Here is a 21,619-nt window from a genome sequence, read left to right on the forward strand (position 1 = left end):
CTATTGTTGAGAGTGAAGAAGAATTTCCTGTTGTGTATGTTTATCAGGAACTCAAGGGAGACTTCATTAGTTAGTCGGAACATAGAAAAAATGATGAACTCTTCTCAGAAGAACTCTTAAGGTTTCACTTTACTTTTTCCTGCCTCCTGGCTCTTCAGAAATGTATGTGCGTGTGTTTTGTATTCAGGAATCATTCAAGACGAATATTTTCGCACTACAAGATATGTGGTTAAGGTTATTTTTAATATGTATAACTTTCCCTGTTTTTATCTCCTTGTAAGATGTGTTTTGTTTAATTTTCCTGTTGTGTATGTTTATCAGGAACTCAAGGGAGACTTCATTAGTTAGTCAGATCATAGAAAGAATGATGAACTCTTCTCAGAAGAACTCTCAAGGTTTCACCTTACTTTTTCCTGCCTGCTGGCTCTTTAGAAGTGTGTGCGCGTGCGTTTTGTATTCAGGAATCATTCAAGGCAAATATTTTCGCACTGCAAGTTGTGTGGTTAAGCTTATTTTTAATATGTATAACTTTGCTTTCTCAACGATGCATGTGTTTCCACATTCGTCCCTGTTTTTATCTCCTCGTAAGATGTGTATTAATTAATGTAACACCTTGTGTAAAAACTGGGTTATCTGAAGGAGTTATATCATGTTCAAAATCATGCTTTCACGTCTCTGCGCAATATTTAAAATTTTACCGTTGTTCTTTATAGCTAGTGTGGAGAGTGAAGGAGAATTTCCTGTTGTATATGTTTATCAGGAACTCAAGGGAGACTTCATTAGTTAGTCGGAACATAGAAAAATGATGAACTCTTCTCAGAAGAACTCTTAAGGTTTCACTTTACTTTGTCCTGCCTGCTGGCTCCTCAGAAATGTGTGCGCGTGTGTTTTACATTCAGGAATCATTCAAGAAGAACACTTTCGCACTGCAAGATGTGTGGTTAAGGTTATTTTTAATTTGTATAACTTTTGTTTTCTCAACGATTCATTTGTTTCCTATATTCGTCCCTGTTTTTATCTCCTTGTAAGATGTGTATTGTTTAATGTAACGCCTTGTGTAACATAAATGCCTACATGCTTGCCTGTTTCCCATTTTGGCTGATGATGACGCAAACACAGCGTCGAAACTAGTTCCAAGTACAAATACATGTTATAAATAAAATATAACTTTTTGTATTGAAAAGGTGGACCGTTTTAAGTTTTTCCTATCATGCAGGATGGATAGTCGTATTGTAAAGATACGTGGAAAAGGTATTGCCGGCAAATTTTCAATGGGTTCTTGTCGATATTATGATGCCAATTTAAAGTTAATGGTTATTAAACACTCGGAAATATAGAATAATTGTGCAGCCGCAAGAAAATACGGCATAGGCCTTGTACCGGGAGGTACACCTCAACGCTGCAAATTCAAAATAAGCGCCTTTATAAACTCCCCTATCGACCAAAAGGTGAAACTGATAATACCTGAACTTGGAACTTTAATCGGAAGATGTCACCACTGAAAAATTAAGTAATTGTGTTATGGTGTTTCCCAAACTGATTGAATTTCTCCTTGTTTTGTTTTGCTATACATTAAGAAGTTTGGACATTTTTCCACAGATGACTCTCCCAATACTATGGTAATGCATTCTGGTGCGAGGTGAAAAAACTTACAACTTAAAGAAGTTTCGTATTTCTGGGTTTTTATAACTGAATCTATGTTCATTTAAATTTGAGAGGGTGGGCCTGGATTAGTCTTGAATTCTCCCAAACCTTCCCTGAGGGTATATAAGTTGTGGCTTTTTGGGTTTTCTTGTCAAATGATCGCCGTCTTTATAAGTGTGCGTGTTAAGGCAGGAGGCGGGGTGCCTCTTTCTTCGGCCAACAGAACACCTACAAGGTAACGGCCACATAAAATTCTATCTTTCTTGCTGTCTCCACAACCTTATCTGAGGGGAAGGTCCAAATCTTTAACTATGTAACATTCTTTTCTAAAATGTAAATTTTCTTTCGGCTAATGTAAAACTTTGCAAAGTCTAACTATAAATCAGGGATAGAGAGCGAGTTACCCTCTCGAGCTCCCCTTCATCTTGGTTTGAGGTGCCTACGTTTTCGTAACTGTGTTCTCCTGTAATGTGTTAAAATAATTTCCATGCAAGCCACCTCGGTAGTTTGGGAATAGCCCCTGTTTCATCGGCCGAGAGCCCTGTAGGATTTTATATTTCATTATCTGGAGTGCTGTTTTCGGACCGTTAATTTAACCTGTTCTTTTTCGCAAAGGCCCTGTAGGTTGCGTACTAGATACCCCTGTATAAAACGATTTCAAATGGTATACGGTGCCTTGAGAGGCCAGGGATTGTAAGATTTTCATGTAATGTTGCCTTGGGTACACTGGAGGAAACTGAGAGCCTGTTAGCTCTTTTCAAGGTTTTGTAATAATGAAGAGTGCCTCTGAAAGGCTAGACATTGTAATTTAGTGAGCAAGTGCTCTTGGATTAGGGGATTTCTGCCCTTAACTAAATAATATCCCTTTCAATTGTATATTTGTAACTTTAAGGCCTGTAGCCCAGAATTGTTAAGGTCTGAATCTTGAATTTTCCAGTTTTGTGAAATTGCCATTGTACCTGATGTTTCATTGTTATGTTCATTCAGTGAAAAATTGTTGTGTTTGAAGTTCTAAGAGAAATATAACCTTTTATAATTTTAATTCAATTCTTGATATTATAGTTAGACCCATTCAAGCCCGCACCTTCTTTCACCATCTCTGCGTTCTACACATACCCCGGAACAGGCCTAACTAAAGCCAATACTTGGCGTTAGCGTAAAGACAAAGAGCTGAAAAAATGCGTACTGCACAAAAAATACATTCAGTGGTCCGCAACAAGGATGCTTTAAAGAAGTCAAAGATGAAATTGTGAGGTATGTGCACGAAAAACGCAAGGGCAAAATGGCCATACCAGGGCGCAATAAACTCGTTCGCTGACTTTCAACGTGCACGATTAGGCCTATACATCGCTAGCCGCTGAATTTAGCCAAAGCCGGCAAGCGAGGCGTGCGTGTAGCAGTAGCCGGTTGTATCTGACACTGAGTAAAAGTAACAGTTTTATAGACAGCAAGAATAATTTCCTGATGGACCGTCGTATTGTAGAGATGCACGGAATAGGTATTGCCGGCAAATTTTCAACGGGTTCTCTTAGGTATTATGCCATTTTTTTAATTTTTTTTTTTTGCTAGGGGCTTCACGTCGCACCAACACAGATAGGTCTTATGGCGACAATGGGACAGGAAAGGCCTAGGAGTTGGAAGGAAGCGGCCGTGGCCTTAATTAAGGTACAGCCCCAGCATTTGCCTGGTATGGAAATGGGAAACCACGGAAAACCATGATGCCAATTTTAAGTTAGTAAAGAATAATAGTGCAGATGCAAAAAAAAAAATACAGCATGACGAAAGCCAATGTTCGGTGTCTAAAAGTGCGTAGGCCTACTGTACAACAAAGGCATTCATATGATTTTACAAATTACTTTTTGAGCGTGATTTAAATTTGTTGAGGGAAAAAGTGAGGTTCATCTTGGATTTGGAGAAATACGGTACTATATTTTTTTTCAGAATGAAATCAAACATACACCTTCACATAGTATCGGATTTCGAAAAATAACAAAGAAGTAAGCCGTAGTGTGGATATTATCTGCGGAAACGCAAGTTTTGAACAAACTGATTGCCGTTTCATACCGATTTTAATGTACACGAGGGGTTTTCCGACTTTTATACAAAAATCGGATATAACGACAATCCGCTATAGCGAGTAAATTTTTCGCTGTTATGAATTCTCACTATATCGGACTTTTACTGTATAAACAATTTATTAATTTCATCTCTATGTATTGATGATTTACAATGACAAAGAAAAACTGGAAAGAATGTTCTCCTGACCAACACTATGTTTGTCCAATAAGTTTTAATGTATGTCAATCTGTATTTTAAGTTGACATTTATGTTCATTTATTAAGCTAAGGATGGCTCGAAAAAGGGCCAAAACTGGTACTGAATAAAGTTTATTCATATAAAGAGAGTTGTGTTGACGAGGAGGAACATTATTTATACTTCTTCTTTGTCATCCATGTATTTTGAATTTATTGATGATTTACATGCCACTGAGGCTGAAGAGCCCCTTTATGTAGCATCTTCATATAATACAATACAGGTTTATGAACACACTAACTACATTTTGATAATATTAGAATATTAAATTAAACATTATATATAAACACATAGATACTGACCTCCCTGGCAGCAAGAATGATGGTTGTAAGCTGGGAGCGATCCCCCCATTCAGCTAAGAAAGTCAGAGAAAATGACTGCAAAAAGATTCTAGAGATAAATGATAATATATTAGCTGATGGTTTTGCAGATTTACGTAATACCCCAGACTCGGGGTCTTGTATCAGCGAGGTTACAGCCTCCTTTTCATACTGAAAAGGAAAAAAACAAAACAAAGAAGGTTAGTAAGAGAAGTACCTTCAAGGGAAATGGAAACATTGTTAAAAAACACAAAACAATATTTAACAAGTTCTTTCAACATACACACAGTCTAAATGGACTGCCACATTTTAATTTCTCACTTGTCTAAATGCAAACTAGATCTCCAAAAGGATATTAAATGCCAATTAATCTAGGCTCGTTTCTAAAATAGTGACTACTAGCAACCTGGCCAGTCTTCACATAGGAACAGTTTTAATTTCATGGCGATAGGCCTTATGATTTCCTTATAGACTACATTAGTGGTTTTCCTCCTGATGCATGTATACTTTCCGACACAAAACGTTAACTATCCCGGAAAGTATTGGTCACCCACAACATGTACAGGTGGCCTTGCTGAGATACATTCTAATTCGTAGTCCTTATATGGCCATAGGACATTGCTCATCTGGGACATTATTTATCTGTCCAGGTCATAATGTATGCACTATATTTTGTTTGGCGATCATGTTATAGTTGTGAAGTGCCTCTGAACGTACAGATTGTGTCAGCCAAGCCGGTAGCTGTGCATGCTAAATCAGAGTTCTGCCGCTTGCCTCTGGTGTCAAGAGTTTGAGTCTTGGTAGTGTAAAATATTTTAATGTTTTTTTTTTTTTTAATACTTATAATGACACATCTGGCAAGTCACGTAACTTGTTTTATCATGCCATTGTTGACAGTGAAAGGACCATGCACCACCGTTACGCACAACCTCTTCCAGGTGTGTGGCAATAGAATCGATTAGGGCAGACGCAAACATATGCCATCACCAGCCACCTTGCTCGACAACATCCCAGAGAGTGTCATTTGTATTTGGAGCGAGATCGAACCAGCACTCCACCATTACTCTCTTCGTCTCGGCCCACACATTCTCGATGGGATTCATGTCTGCCCAATGTAGAAGCCAGTTGATAAGCGACATGACCTTGCCTAAATACAAAGTATGTTACAAGTGTTTATTTATATATCCACCTATTCAATACAAAGAGATCTTTTTAGAAATTAAATATTATTATAAAATGTTAAGGGACATGTTTCGCCCATATTAAGGGCATCATCAGCCTCAAATTCAAACCTGTATGGTGAAAAATCAGGATCCTGATTGCTCTTACAAGCCATAAAAAGAGGATATCATTATAGGTGTCAGTCTAAACATACAAAATATTAGAATGTCCTTGGCTAAAATTGCAGTATCAAGCTGCATGTCATAAGTTCACATGAATATACTTTCCGGAGCGTTGAAAACCTTGTTGGGGTAGGGCAGTAAACAGCTCAGTCTTTATAATGAAACAGAAATGTGCCTCCTTGAAGATGATAAGAAAAAGCAAAGCTGATACACTGTTACAGATGTCAATATCGTATGTTGTGATAAGACAACAGATCTCTTAAATGGCTGTTCAGCTGCCTATAGTCTATTTAACTGGCTGAAGGAGTGAAAGTCGAATGTGTTATGATAAGATAACAGTCTTCCTTACATAATTGTGGGAGTAAGGAAAAAGCATTCGGTTGTCTATCGATGTATTTATCTTATTTGAAGGACGAAAGTCGAAGGTTTATCGACGTTGATAGAGCTCTTTGGTGTGAAGTCTGTAACAAGAGGAGAGTGAATGCTTAGGAAGGTATTTTTGAAGAGAAAGTGGGTTTAAAGAAAGGTAAAACATGGAAAATGTATAAAAACACTTACCCTTTCGTCTGTGAAGATGTAAATCAGTTATGGAAAGGCTAGTTGAAGAAAAATAACGTTATGTGTAGGTTCATTTATTTCTTTGACTGTTAATGCAGTTGCTATGGTAGCGTTGAATGACTGACATTTGTACTTCTGGTATTGTATCGATGTGAGATTGGCGGAGGAGGGTGTGGTTGAGGGGAGGGGGTAGGCGGAGCGTTAAATTTATGTGTTGTTGGTTGCGAGAGATTTACATGGTCGGACAGGGAGGGAGTCGTGTTGGGTTGCGGGAGAATTGTGGGGGCGGGCATGAAGGGAGTCAAGTTAGTTAAAGTAGTGGAGGTTCTAGAAGATATATTTTTGGACCAACACTACAACAAAAATCTAAACCTCAATGATTTAATTGAAGTCAAGAATCCATTATACGAAAGTTTACCCAAATTATTGCAAACTCTAAATTCAAAACATAACTACATTCTTAAAAATCTTAAGTTAACATCTTCTAGAACCTCCACTACTTTAACTAACTTGACTCCCTTCATGCCCGCCCCCACAATTCTCCCGCAACCCAACACGACTCCCTCCCTGTCCGACCATGTAAATCTCTCGCAACCAACAACACATAAATTTAACGCTCCGCCTACCCCCTCCCCTCAACCACACCCTCCTCCGCCAATCTCACATCGATACAATACCAGAAGTACAAATGTCAGTCATTCAACGCTACCATAGCAACTGCATTAACAGTCAAAGAAATAAATGAACCTACACATAACGTTATTTTTCTTCAACTAGCCTTTCCATAACTGATTTACATCTTCACAGACGAAAGGGTAAGTGTTTTTATACATTTTCCATGTTTTACCTTTCTTTAAACCCACTTTCTCTTCAAAAATACCTTCCTAAGCATTCACTCTCCTCTTGTTACAGACTTCACACCAAAGAGCTCTATCAACGTCGATAAACCTTCGACTTTCGTCCTTCAAATAAGATAAATACATCGATAGACAACCGAATGCTTTTTCCTTACTCCCACAATTATGTAAGGAAGACTGTTATCTTATCATAACACATTCGACTTTCACTCCTTCAGCCAGGTAAATAGACTATAGGCAGCTGAACAGCCATTTAAGAGATCTGTTGTCTTATCACAACATACGATATTGACATCTGTAACAGTGTATCAGCTTTGCTTTTTCTTATCTTCAAGGAGGCACATTTCTGTTTCATTATGAAGACTGAGCTGTTTACTGCCCTACCCCAACAAGTTTTTCAACGCTCCGGAAAGTATATTCATGTGAACTTATGACATGCAGCTTGATACTGCAATTTTAGCCAAGGACATTCTAATATTTTGTATGTTTAGACTGACACCTATAATGATATCCTCTTTTTATGGCTTGTAAGAGCAATCAGGATCCTGATTTTTCAACATACAGGTTTGAATTTGAGGCTGATGATGCCCTTAATATGGGCGAAACATGTCCCTTAACATTTTATAATAATATTTAATTTCTAAAAAGATCTCTTTGTATTGAATAGGTGGATATATAAATAAACACTTGTAACATACTTTGTATTTACGTACATTTCAATACGGACCTAACATGAGAATTATAACATGTAATGACCTTGCCTTGCGAATCATTCCTGAACCAATCAGGACGTGTAGAACGGTAGACAGGTCCTGCTGAAATTGTATAACACCAGCAGCATGAAGCAGCCATATAGAAAGGTAAAATATACACATATTGCCTTATGATGGGACACTGTTCAATTCTGTGCAACATTCCTAACCCACAAGGGCTGACCCAACTCCAACATGCAACAGATATACGGCTAGAAAGCCAACGATTGGTCAAGTATCCTGCACTGTGCAGGATGTTGGCCCATTATTCACCAAGGAAAACTTGCTCTCTTTAGAGAATGCAACATTCAACAATTCATGTAGCACGTTCGTCCTCTGCAAATGCAAGGCAGTACACCCTCTGCTCATCAGCAAGCTTTTGTTTCTTAGCTGCTCACCAGGATTGTAAGCCTGCCTCATCAAACATCTTAAGGATGTGCCGTATATTCGAGTAAGAGTTTTTCACTTCATGCAGTTTGTACTAGTGAACTTGGCCAATCATGCTACCATCCAGTGTGTAGAACTCTTGCTCTCCAATACGGTCTCTCGCAGCAGTATCGTCCCCCTGAGAGTTCACAACACACCTAAATACAAGAAATTAACCCTCACACAATGCTGAACTCCACATAGCCAAAATTTTAAGAATTTTATATCACAGCAATCAATTGTATCATAATTTTTATTTATCTCATATATCACTACAGCAATTGTATTTTATAATGTGTTAAAATGTTTTTTAGATGTTTTAGGAATATATATATTGTTTAATTTGTACTTAAGGCTGATGATGGCACAGAGATGCCAAAACTAGTACCATTTGACCAATTGACATGCAACTGAATCACAATAAAACGTCATTGTATTGAATAGGTGGACCTTGAAGGAATTTAATTTTACTGTAATCCCACTTCAATGCGGAACCAATGAAATTCATAACTATAAGTGAAACGGCCTACCAGGCAAAGAGAAAGGCCCATCAATATATGGGCCTAAAAATTAAAGTTGCCAAATTAGGCAGAGATATCAATTTCCTGAAGCAACGTATTACATGTTTTAACACCTAATTTTCTGAAAGGAACAATTAAAAAACATTGTTATGCACCACATTTGATCAAAACTCAGCAAAGAACAAACAAGATTTGGCTGAAAAACAAAATTTGTTTTTTTACATAGGGAAAAGTCCTTAAATAACAAATTGTATGAAACTCACCTTGAAGCAGCTCATCTGCTTTCTAGAGCACAATGGAACATATTTCAAAGTCAAATTCACTATAAATTGTTTGATATTCTTTCGCAAAAACCACTTACTTTACATAGAAAATTAGACATTTAAAAAAAAGAAGCAGCAAACGGTTTCACTTGAAAATCAACCAAAAGAAACCAATTTGACAAAAAACATAATCGAGAAATTTCATCCCCCTTTCCAATGTAAACGTTAATAAAGAAGAAATCGCCATCCTATCAAAAGGCCCTAACCAAAACTGGCCTAACATGAATAAAATAAATATAATGACTAACATGATTATAGAATCAGAAGCTACAATAAATAAAATGCCTTTCGAGAAACAAGACGAAATTAGATTTGAAATAAAAAGAAAACTAGATAAGATAGGCACAGCCAAAAACGTAAGCAGGGAAACTATTTCCACTAACTCTAATGACAAATTCATCTCTGAACACAAACAAATCACAGAACTTAAAAGTAAAATAAAACATAATGACTTAATAATCACAAAGGCAGATAAAGGTAAAACTACTGTCTTAATGAAGAAAACGGATTATGTATCCAAAACTAAAGAATTTTTCAACAACACCACATTTAAAATAATCAAGAAAGACCCTACCCAAAAAAATCCAGAGACAACTAAAGCAAACTTTAAAGAACTTAACATTTCTTTTTACAGACCATGAAAAATCTAACTAATAACCATGAATCCAGGCCTTCCTACAGTCAAAGCCCTTCCAAAAATTCACAAACCTAATATTCCTATCTGACCCATTATCAACTACAGACCCAGTCCACTCTACAAAGCATCCCAATTCAATCAAAGTTTCCTAACAAAAAATGATCACTTTCTATCCAACAAATCCATTAAAAACACTACCGAACTGATTGAGAAATTAAAGGCATTTAACCTACAACCTAACCACTCCCTCTACTCCTTTGATATAGAAAATATGTATCCGAGCATACCAATTTCCAAACTTCCAAAAATCACTGAAAATAATTTTAGTAAACATAGTTCTCTTAGTAAACTAGAAATACAAGATTTTATTCAGCTTCTAAAACTGGTCATCAACAATAACTTCTTTGTTTTCGACAATATTATATATCGAATGGAAAATTCTAAATTCCCATGGAGGGAATTAGATATTTTTCACCAACAGAGCATGTCAACAATGTCAAAAAAACATATCAGATGTAAGGGTTTTCAGGCGTTTCCATTGTGGAGATTTATCTCCTGTATGCAGTTATCAGACTGTGCCTCTTATAAGAGCTTCTGATAAGTTCACCTGCATACACCCCAGCGTCAGTGGGTAGGGTCTGACACATCCCCCTCTGATGAGTCTGGTGTCAGACCTAAGACGAAACGCTGGTTAATAGAGCAAACGCCTGAAAACCCTTACATCTGATATGTTTTTTGACATTTTTGACAATATTATATATCAACAGAATGGACTGGCGATGGGATCACCTTCATCAGGAATTTTGGCTAATATCTATTTAGATAACTTACAACATTCAAAAATCAATAATAACAACTTTCCAAATATTCTCACATGGGCCAGATATGTGGACGACACATTTGTCATTAAGGATGAATTAATCAAGAACGTGGACTCCACTCTTCAAGACTTGAATAGTATTGACCCATACATTAAATTCACACCCGAGTCAGAAATCAATAACGCAATTAATTTTCTAGATATAACCATTCTTAGAAATTCATCTCGCCTGTCTTACAAAATATACAGGAAACCTACACAAATTGCTAACACCATCCACAAAGATTCCATACATCCCATAATGCACAAACGTGCAGCATACAATAGCATGGTGTATCGAGCTTTTGCCATACCCATGGCAAAGAAAGATCTTAATAACGAACTTAATACCATAAGGGCAATTGCCAAGTTCAATGGGTACAACACGCCGTTTATAGAACAAATAATAAACAAATATAGGTACCGGCCTAAAACCAAACTCATAAAAGAAAAAGAAAAAACTATTTCAACCACCTTCACTTACAATAACGACGTCCATAAAATCACCAACCTTTTCCGGAAACACAACGTAAGAATTTTATTCAAAACTAACAATAGAACCTCTGAAATTTTACACAACTCTGCATCAATCAATACCCCCAGTATCTACTCCAAATCTCGAATATATAGACTAAAATGTTACGAATGCAGCAGCTATTACATAGGTCAAACAGGACGCAACTTTATGATTAGATATTCAGAACACGTCAACGCGATGAGACACAATAACTTCTCCACCATGTGCATACATATGCACGACACTAATCACAAACTTTCCGACACTGAACAAGATATGGAAGTTCTTCAAACAGCAAACAAGGGACCCATAAGGAATATTATTGAAAGCTGTTACATCAACTGCGATCAATACTTCAACCCCAATTATAATTTAAATGAAATTTACGAGAAACGCAATATCTTTTTCGATCTTTTAATCGATTGGCTTAAAAATACCCAACTATCGAAAAACAGTTCGATTTTCCAAGTAATCCGGAATACACACTCCCGTCAATTACCCCCACTAACCCATCCTTCCACCCTGCCTTAGTTCCATCCCCCTGCATGTGCTCCACCTCCTTCCTTCCCCTCGCCTCCTTTACTGCTGCCAATACACTTCGTCCGGCTCCGTCTGTGTAACAGCGCGTTTAACATGCTGCTCAAGGTGAGTCAATCATCATTCAATGATCCTAATGATTCTAGTAACTTCCATACATTGCTTCCAATGTCTAACTTGGGTTTTTTCTCCTTCAGGTTTAAATTGAAGTGGGAATTCATCTTTATTTATGTACCGGGCAGTACACCTCCACTCCGCTAATTTAAAATTTGCGCCAGTTGAAACTCCTCTGCTGGAGGAAGTCTGAACTTTATTGATGGTATTAATTTTCTACTTTCTCAGAAGATGTCACCACGTGGAAAATTTTGAGTTTTTGAACGGTGTCATTTTTGATGTGGTTTTGTTTCGCTTGAAGTAAGCAGTGTGAACTTTCTCTTCTAGAGGACACTACTGAAGATCAACAATAGTGCAACCTAGTGCGGAGTCAAAGAACTATTTTGTTGAAGAAAATTTTATTTCAAAAGTTTGTTCTTTGTTAAATTTCTTTCTGTTATTGTTTAAGTTGGCTGTATTTGACCAATCGCGAATTTCTGTTATTAATTTCTGACCAATCATAGGTATCTTCCCCCAACTTGAATATGTTTCTGTACCCTAGCCAATAAAAGGTTTGTGGGAGGGTGTTTTCTTTCCCCTAACACCTAGAACCTTCCGCGAGAGGATATAAACTGCTGATTTTAGGGTCTCCGGGCCACTTCTGTTCCATCTTTCAGTGTATAAAGTACATAGCAGGAGGCGGGAAGCGCCTCTTTCCTCGGCAGCGGTCAGCAATAAGGTAATGGCCGATTAATAAATTCTTTCTTTGCTAGCTCAGCAGTTTAACTTTCGGGGCGGGTTCGAAGCGTTCCACTATGTAACCTTTTCCTAAAATGTAACTACTCTTTTCATCTATTCTCTTGTAAAGCTACATTCTGGGATAGAGAGTGCTAACCCTCTCGAGCTCCCACTCATATTGTTTTGAGGTGAACTTACTTTTCTCAACCTATTCTTCGTTAATGTAAAACAAATCGTTCTCTTCTTAAGTCACCTCTTTAGTATGGGATTAGCCCTTGTATTAACGGCCTAGCGCCAAGTAGGTCTTAATCAAAGTGTATTAGGAGTGCAAGTTCGCCTCCTCTCAAATTGTTATTTTAGAGGTCATTTAATTAACATTCTTTTCGTTTAATAGACCTCAGTAGATTGGGTATTTTACCCCTGTGTTTATGTCCGTTGAGGACAGCTTGAAGGTGGAGTTTGGTGTGGCCTGGGAGAGGCTTAAATTTGAGAGCGTGTGGCTCTTTTGAGTATGGTATGCCTCGAGGAGGCTTTTCAGTGTAATTTGGAGCTAGGGCTCCTAGGTATGAATGGGGTTTTCTGCCCCTCTGTTAAAACTTGTGTTTGGGGTAAAACTGAGCTGATTGCCCAAACATTGTGAATTCGGGGTGCGAAGCCCAAATCCTGTAAATATTGTAACTACCTTATTTTACTGGCTACTCTGTACCTGCCATGCTTGTTACTTATTTATTTTGAAAGGAAAATATAACCTTATTAAATTTTAAATTTAGTTTACATGCACTATAATTTCGTAGCTTGAGATCCATTCACACCCGCACCTTCTTTCACCTCTACCTACCGCTAAAACACGGTAACAAGTGGTAGCAGAGCGTGGTTGAATGGGTCTCAATTTAGCCCCTTTTGACGGCTACACATTGTTTTGATCCGAACTCTAACCATTTTCTCAGTTGCTGGAATTTTTTTGACTTTTTCAAAATTGTTCTGTCATCATGCCCGGCCCTCGCGATGTTCTCCATCTTAATTATTTGCGCAAAGAGGAGTTGATCTATGAATTAAATATCAGAAATGTGCAATCTGGAGGCACGGTTGCAGTAGACACTAACAAGCTTAGAGAGTCCCTTGATTTGCCCATTTCCATCCCCATTCTGGGAGAGAAAGAAATTGATGACTCTCTTTCCACGATCGTCGAGAATATTACTGGGCTAGCTTCTGTAGTTAGTTTTTTTGATGAAAATGATCCGTCTCCTAATCAAATTAAGCGTGTGCAAGGCAGGCTATATCATTTTTCGAATAGGGTTAAAGATCTGTTGTCTCTAAAACTGAATGACGTTCAGAGGAAGGAAGCTAGTACGCTCCTGGAAAATATTTCCGAATTATCTAGTAAGGTCACTCAATTGTTAACTGGGGAAGTTCCTCCCAAATCTGATCAGCCCACCATAGTGAATGTAGGTAGCGAAGAAGAGCCTGCTAAGGGAGAAGTAAATAGGAAAACCATCGCTGCTCAAACTATCTCTGCCCCATTGGACAACGAGTCTGAACGCCGTGCATCGTTGAGTAACATCCGTTCTGAACTAACTTCTTTGCCATTGAAACCTTTACCTACTATGTCACCCGGGTTTAGTAGCTTGCCTCATCCATTGGCAATGTTGCTCAGAGGTATATCTAAGTTTTCCGTTAATACCACCAGTGACGTAATTTCATTTTTAAGATTTCTAGTGGAATTTCAGGATCATGCCCTTGTTTTTTCTCTTTCTCCATGTCAAATCTTGCAAATTATCTATCCGTATGCTATTGGTATTCTCTCTGATAAAATCGTAAGAGCCATTGCCGAGCAATCATCTATTGAGGATTTCCATGCCCACTTGCTAGCTAACTTCATCCCTGCTAGGGCCAGGTCCTCCCTTATTCAGAAGTACTATTATCGGGTACAGCGCTTGGATGAAAACTTGGCAGACTTCATCCAAGATATTAAGTTTTATACTAGGGTGTTTGCTCTTCATTTCCCTGAGGATCAGATTGTACAAGCTATTGTGGAAGGGATTTCACCACCCTATAGGTCATATTTGTGTTTCGCGGCGTGCCCGCAAACTTTCTCTGAACTTGAAGCATTGGCCGTCTCAGCGGAAGGAGTTAGATACGCCGATTCTTTGCGTGTCGCGAAAGAACCCCCGCCTTACTTTAGTAACACTCGGCCTCCACCTCGCCGACCAGTAAATCCCCGTAAATGTTATGCTTGCGGGTCGCCTGACCATCTGCGCAACAAGTGTCCACTGATCAAGTCAAGTGGGACAAGGAATGGAGCCGGGTCATCACAAGGCTGTTTTAAATGTGGGGCTTTCTCACATATTGCCAAGAATTGTCCTAATTCGAATAGCCCCCCCTCCTGCTCAACTTCTGGTGCAAATTCCACCTATGCCAATAATAAAAAGTGACTAGTGGCTTCGGCTGAGTCGACTAATCCATCTCCCCGAGACTCAGCCCCTGGTAAACAGGTTGTAAATTCAGGGAACGAGCAATTTTCAAATTCATCTTTTGAAGGTCCCAAAGAGTGTCTTAGGATTGCGGCGGATTCCCCCGCACCGGTCCCCTTTCTCAAAATTGAGTTAAATAACGAGCCTATAACAGCTCTCTTAGATTCAGGTAGTGTTTGTTCTATTATTTCGGCTGATTGGTATTCAAAATTGAAATCTGTTTGTAAGCTTCCTAACTATTGTTTGTCGGCGATCCAATACGTTTCGGCTAATTCCTCTCCATTAGAAATTCTCGGTTCCTTATATGTCAAAATTCGTATTTTTAAATTTACATGGAAAATCAAACTGTTTGTGGCCAAGCACCTGTCTTGCCCCATTATATTGGGAGCTGACTTTATTTCTCACACTGGTCTTGTGCTCGATCTTCAGAGTAGGTCTTGCACTTTCAAATTTGCCGCTAATTGTAATATCCCTCTATTAAAGTGTAATTCTGCATCATGTTCTTCAATTTCGCCTACCCAGGATGAGATGTTGTTAGACCTTAGACATCTACCTGAGGAGCAGGCTGATAGTATTCGCAAACTGTGTCAGTCGTTTCCCGAGGTGTTCTCTGATACTCTTGGTGTTACTGACCTTATTGAATACAAAATTGAGGTCACGGATTCGATTCCTGTCCGTTTTCCACCTTATAGGCTATCTCCACCTAAAATGAAGGCTCTGAAAGAAATTATCGATCAGATATTGAAGGATGGTATTATTAGGCCCTCTAAGTCGGCGTATTCATCGCCTATTTTTCTAGTCCCGAAACCCCAAGGAGGCTTCAGGCCTGTCATTGATTACAGGGCTCTCAACCGGAAGGTGGTGTTGCAATCTGTGCCCCTTCCTGACCTTCATTCTTGTTTTTCATGGTTTCGTAAGGCCAAGTTCTTCACCATCTTGGACTTGAATCAGGCCTATAATCAAATTCCCCTTGCCGAAGAGTCTAAACACCTTACAGCGTTTGCTACGGACTGGAATTTATATGAATACAACCGCGTGCCTTTCGGGCTCCCCACGGGAGCAGCTGTGCTCACTAGGCTACTAGATAGGGTCTTCTCCGACATCAAATTCGAGTACTTATATCACTACTTGGATGATGTCGTCGTATTTTCAGAGACTTTTGAAGAACATCTAGATCATCTGCGAGAAGTTCTCGATCGCCTTCGTAAGGCTGGGTTAACTGTTAAGTTGTCCAAGGTTGCCTTTGCTAAGCCCTCTATGTCATTCCTAGGGCATATTGTGTCACCCGATGGTGTAGCAGTCGATCATTCTAGAACACAGGCCATCCGTGATTTTAAACCTCCCAAGGACATTAAAGGTATCGCCAGGTTCATTGGTATGGTGAATTTCTTCAGGAAGTTTATTCCTAACTTCGCTAATAGAGCGGCGCCCTTAAACCTTCTTCGTAGGAAAGGCATCAAATTCGAGTGGGGACCTTCTCAACAAGCCGCTTTTGAAGATCTTAAATTAGCTCTCTGTAATGCTCCTGTACTTGCTATGCCTGATTTCTCGAAGAAATTCATCGTCCAAACCGATGCGTCGTCGTCAGCAGTAGCGGCAGTCCTTCTTCAAGAGACTGAACTAGGGAGGCGACCCATCGCCTACGCATCTAGGACTCTATCGGCTCAAGAAGCCAAGTATTCCATCTATGAGCTCGAAGGTTTGGCAGTCTTATTCGCCTTAGAAAAGTTCCGTCTCTATCTGGAACACGTCAAATTCGACCTGGAGACAGATAATCAAGCTTTAAGCTGGGTCTTAGGTAGGCCGCGTCGTACTGGTCGTATAGCCCGTTGGGCCATCCGTATTTCTGCCTTCCAATTTGATGTTAGACATATCAGAGGTACCGAAAATGTTGTTGCTGATGGACTCAGCCGTATGTTTTCTAACGACGTCGAGACCCACGAACCGGTCGACAGTTCATCACCTTCCGAGTCCATACTATTTGAGGTTAATGCCATCCTAACAGATGCTCCCATGCTTTTTAGGGATATCGAGAAATACCAACGTGAAGATCCGACGCTGGCTCCGATAATGGAAACCCTTTCTTCTGGGGAACATGTTGTCCCTTATGTTCTGAGGAATGGGGTTCTATGTTGCCCTTCGAGGCATGATAAGATGATGAAAGTTGTTGTTCCAGCGGTTCTTGTACCTATGATCTTCAAGTATTATCATGAGACCCCATTAGGAGGGCATCTTGGTATCTTTAAAACTCGTGAAAAGATTCGTGATATGTTCATCTGGAAAGGTATGGACGGTGAAATCCGTGAACTAGTAAAGGCCTGTAAATCCTGTTTGCTCAGTAAACCGACCATGTCCACCAAGGTAGGCCTCTTGTCTTCTCAGCAAGCGTCGCGCCCCATGGAACGCCTGTATATTGATTATGTAGGACCCTTCCCCCAGTCAAAGGGTAATGCCAACAAGTTCATCCTTGTATGTGTAGATGGTTTTACCAGATTTTCCTGGTTATTTCCGACTGAACTGGCTACCGCTCAGTCTACCATTACTTGCTTAAATTCTATTTTTGCTTCTTTTGGTCCGTGCCAATATATTGTATCTGATAATGCTAAGGCTTTTACATCTAACTTATTTCGTAAATTCTGTTTTGACTTATCCATCTCTCATGTAACTACTTCTGCTTATTACCCTCAACCATCTCTAGCTGAACGGGTTAATCGTAATCTCAGGTCCGCACTTATTGCCTATCATCATGAAGATCATTCCAGGTGGGACACGTCCCTGCATTGGTTAGCTTTTGCCTTGAATTCGGCGGTTCATGAATCTCATAAGTTCACTCCAGCTTCCTTGATGTTCAAGTTTGTTCCCAACACGCCGCTCTCTAACCTTTGGTCTCTGAGTGACATTCTACCCGAGACAATAGATCCGGATAATATTAAAGACCTTTGGAAGAAGGCTAAAGCCAATCTTAAGGTATCTCATGAAAAGGTTAGGGAAAAGTATGATCGTGGACGGAGACCCACCACTTTGAAGGTAGGTGACCAGGTGATGGTCAAGAATTTTGTTCCCGCGGGCAAGCTTGCCCCCAGATTTCATGGGCCATGCATCATTCTCGATTTTCTTACTCCAGTTACATTGTTAGTAAGCAATCCAGCCACCGAGAGGATATTTAGGGTTCACCTGTCCCAGGTGAAACCGGTGTAAATTTTGTTTCAACTTGCTTCATATAATTTGATAGGAATATGAAGGTTATATTTTTTGTGAGTTCCACTCTTAAGGCTTTCTGCTCCTCCTATTATATTTCTCTATATTTAAGCATTTCTTGTAAACCTCCCCCGATTTGTTAAACTGCCATCCTGTCCTTGCCACGGCCATTACCACGCTCCCGTCTCCTGCTCCACTACACACAGTGGCTGGCTTAGATGAAATGCCATGGATATCTGCACGCCGCTGGCCCCTCAATCTCTCTACATGCCTGTGCCCTCAAAAGAAACATGATGGTCCAACACAATTCTGCCGCCTAGCTTTAATGTTTCAGTGCCCCCGCAGCCGCGCGGCGCTGTCCCGCGGCTGGGTTCGAGGACGGGCCCCCTCGGCCCCAGCGAGGACGACGTGCACGGCGAGCCGGAGCTCTCCTCCCGGCCAAGGCTGATGTGCGGCGCACGACCTGCTACTTGTCCGCAGCCTGTATATGTTCACCGCGGGCGCGGCGTGTTTCAACACCTCTGCTCCCCTCATAGTGCGGGCGAGCGGTATCTCAGGGTACTTGAGGGGTCCGAGCGGCTTCCTTTGGACGCAAGCTGTAACGGACGGTCTGGTCATCCAACTTAGCCTACATCAACTACATAGACATTCCTGTTCAACCTTAATACCGTTTCATGAGAATTCAACAGCAATATTTGGTGGACATTGCAAAATTTTCTTCACTTTTAAGTATTAAAAGTTTATCTTCAGAATTCAACTACTACAAACAGAAAGACTTTACTTCACCTGCAACAACAAAATTTTGAAACTGAAACAAACCAAATTAAGAAAATCTCATAAATGCTTCTGCAATCTATCTTCATATTCACATCATAACTTGGAACTTGTTTCAAACTGACTTCATGTGTCACCCCTGGAGGAACTTTTGGGGGGGGGAGGTCTGTACCGGGCGGTACACCTCCACTCCGCTAATTTAAAATTTGCGCCAGTTGAAACTCCTCTGCTGGAGGAAGTCTGAACTTTATTGATGGTATTAATTTTCTACTTTCTCAGAAGATGTCACCACGTGGAAAATTTTGAGTTTTTGAACTGTGTCATTTTTGATGTGGTTTTGTTTCGCTTGAAGTAAGCAGTGTGAACTTTCTCTTCTAGAGGACACTACTGAAGATCAACAATAGTGCAACCTAGTGCGGAGTCAAAGAACTATTTTGTTGAAGAAAATTTTATTTCAAAAGTTTGTTCTTTGTTAAATTTCTTTCTGTTATTGTTTAAGTTGGCTGTATACCCCTCTCTTTCCCCTTGTTTTGCATTTGACCAATCGCGAATTTCTGTTATTAATTTCTGACCAATCATAGGTATCTTCCCCCAACTTGAATATGTTTCTGTACCCTAGCCAATAAAAGGTTTGTGGGAGGGTGTTTTCTTTCCCCTAACACCTAGAACCTTCCGCGAGAGGATATAAACTGCTGATTTTAGGGTCTCCGGGCCACTTCTGTTCCATCCTTCAGTGTATAAAGTACATAGCAGGAGGCGGGAAGCGCCTCTTTCCTCGGCAGCGGTCAGCAATAAGGTAATGGCCGATTAATAAATTCTTTCTTTGCTAGCTCAGCAGTTTAACTTTCGGGGCGGGTTCGAAGCGTTCCACTATGTAACCTTTTCCTAAAATGTAACTACTCTTTTCATCTATTCTCTTGTAAAGCTACATTCTGGGATAGAGAGTGCTAACCCTCTCGAGCTCCCACTCATATTGTTTTGAGGTGAACTTACTTTTCTCAACCTATTCTTCGTTAATGTAAAACAAATCGTTCTCTTCTTAAGTCACCTCTTTAGTATGGGATTAGCCCTTGTATTAACGGCCTAGCGCCAAGTAGGTCTTAATCAAAGTGTATTAGGAGTGCAAGTTCGCCTCCTCTCAAATTGTTATTTTAGAGGTCATTTAATTAACATTCTTTTCGTTTAATAGACCTCAGTAGATTGGGTATTTTACCCCTGTGTTTATGTCCGTTGAGGACAGCTTGAAGGTGGAGTTTGGTGTGGCCTGGGAGAGGCTTAAATTTGAGAGCGTGTGGCTCTTTTGAGTATGGTATGCCTCGAGGAGGCTTTTCAGTGTAATTTGGAGCTAGGGCTCCTAGGTATGAGTGGGGTTTTCTGCCCCTCTGTTAAAACTTGTGTTTGGGGTAAAACTGAGCTGATTGCCCAAACATTGTGAATTCGGGGTGCGAAGCCCAAATCCTGTAAATATTGTAACTACCTTATTTTACTGGCTACTCTGTACCTGCCATGCTTGTTACTTATTTATTTTGAAAGGAAAATATAACCTTATTAAATTTTAAATTTAGTTTACATGCACTATAATTTCGTAGCTTGAGATCCATTCACACCCGCACCTTCTTTCACCTCTACCTACCGCTAAAACACGGTAACAATTTATATCACAATCTTACATGATCAAACTAAACTTCAACGGAACCACCTAATATCAAAGGAATAAATGTCACTCACATGGACAGCACACAACAGCACAAATTCACTTATCCCAGATGTACACAGACTGAACTATGTAACGAACAGCCAGAATTTTAAGAATTTTATATCAGAGCAATCAATTGTATCATAGTTTTAATTTATCTCATGTATCACTGCAGCAATTGTATTTTATAATGTGTTAAAATGTGTTTTAGATGTTTTAGGAATATATATAGTGTTTAATTTGTACTTAAGGCTGATGATGGCACATAGATGCCGAAACTAGTACCATTTGACCAATTTACATGTGATTGAATCACAATAAAACGTCATTGTATTGAATAGGTGGACCTTGAAGGAATTTAATTTTACTGTAATCCCACTTCAATACGGAACCAATGAAATTCATAACTATAAGTGACCAGTGGAAGACTCTCGATTTTAAAATAACACAATTTCTGCTTCCAGGCGCCCATTCATTGTTAGCCAGCTTCTAGAATCTTCAAGAGAACTCAACCAGCTCCCGCATCACATGCCTGAACAATATGCTGGAACGACTGCTTTGCTTGCTGATGCACCTTCCACTGTTCCCCTGCACTCTTCACATCCATTGTCACAATACATTACAATGAAATAAAAATAAATGACTGGTTCTGTACCACATACAACCACATTGATATATTTGTACATACAATGAACTGAACTTTTCTGATATTTCTATCACTTTCCAGACTGATTATTTAATGTCTAGTTTCTTAGTCTATCATTACTTACGCTATTTAAACACAATACTCTTCATTTCCAGTTCGATTTAAATTATTTTTCTTTCTTTGTCTGCCTTTGATTACTCTTGATTTTATTTTTCATTAAATACTACCCCTCTGTTACTATATTGTGTATTATAATGTTCATGTTATAGCCAGAAACTATAGTCATATTATTCACTAAAACCCCACTTTAAGGTACAAGATTTTGGCGATGTTCGTGCCAATTCTTTGGGTTTTTATAATACTGACACACTGTGCCACACTACATGCTCTTTTGCT

At 39.4% G+C, this 21,619-nt stretch overlaps 1 protein-coding gene across 1 annotated transcript in view; it reads right to left on the reverse strand.

The window, feature by feature from the left end:
* LOC136865961 (putative divalent cation/proton antiporter TMEM165) overlaps positions 1–21,619 on the reverse strand; it is an 82,078-nt gene that overhangs the window by 23,520 nt on the left and 36,939 nt on the right. The window contains exon 4 of the mRNA XM_067142529.2: positions 4,260–4,448. Within this exon, the coding sequence (XP_066998630.2) occupies positions 4,260–4,448 (189 nt within the window). The remainder of the gene's footprint in view (positions 1–4,259; positions 4,449–21,619) is intronic.

Source organism: Anabrus simplex, chromosome 3, assembly GCF_040414725.1.
Source record: "Anabrus simplex isolate iqAnaSimp1 chromosome 3, ASM4041472v1, whole genome shotgun sequence".
Classification (NCBI taxonomy): Eukaryota; Metazoa; Arthropoda; class Insecta; order Orthoptera; family Tettigoniidae; genus Anabrus; species Anabrus simplex.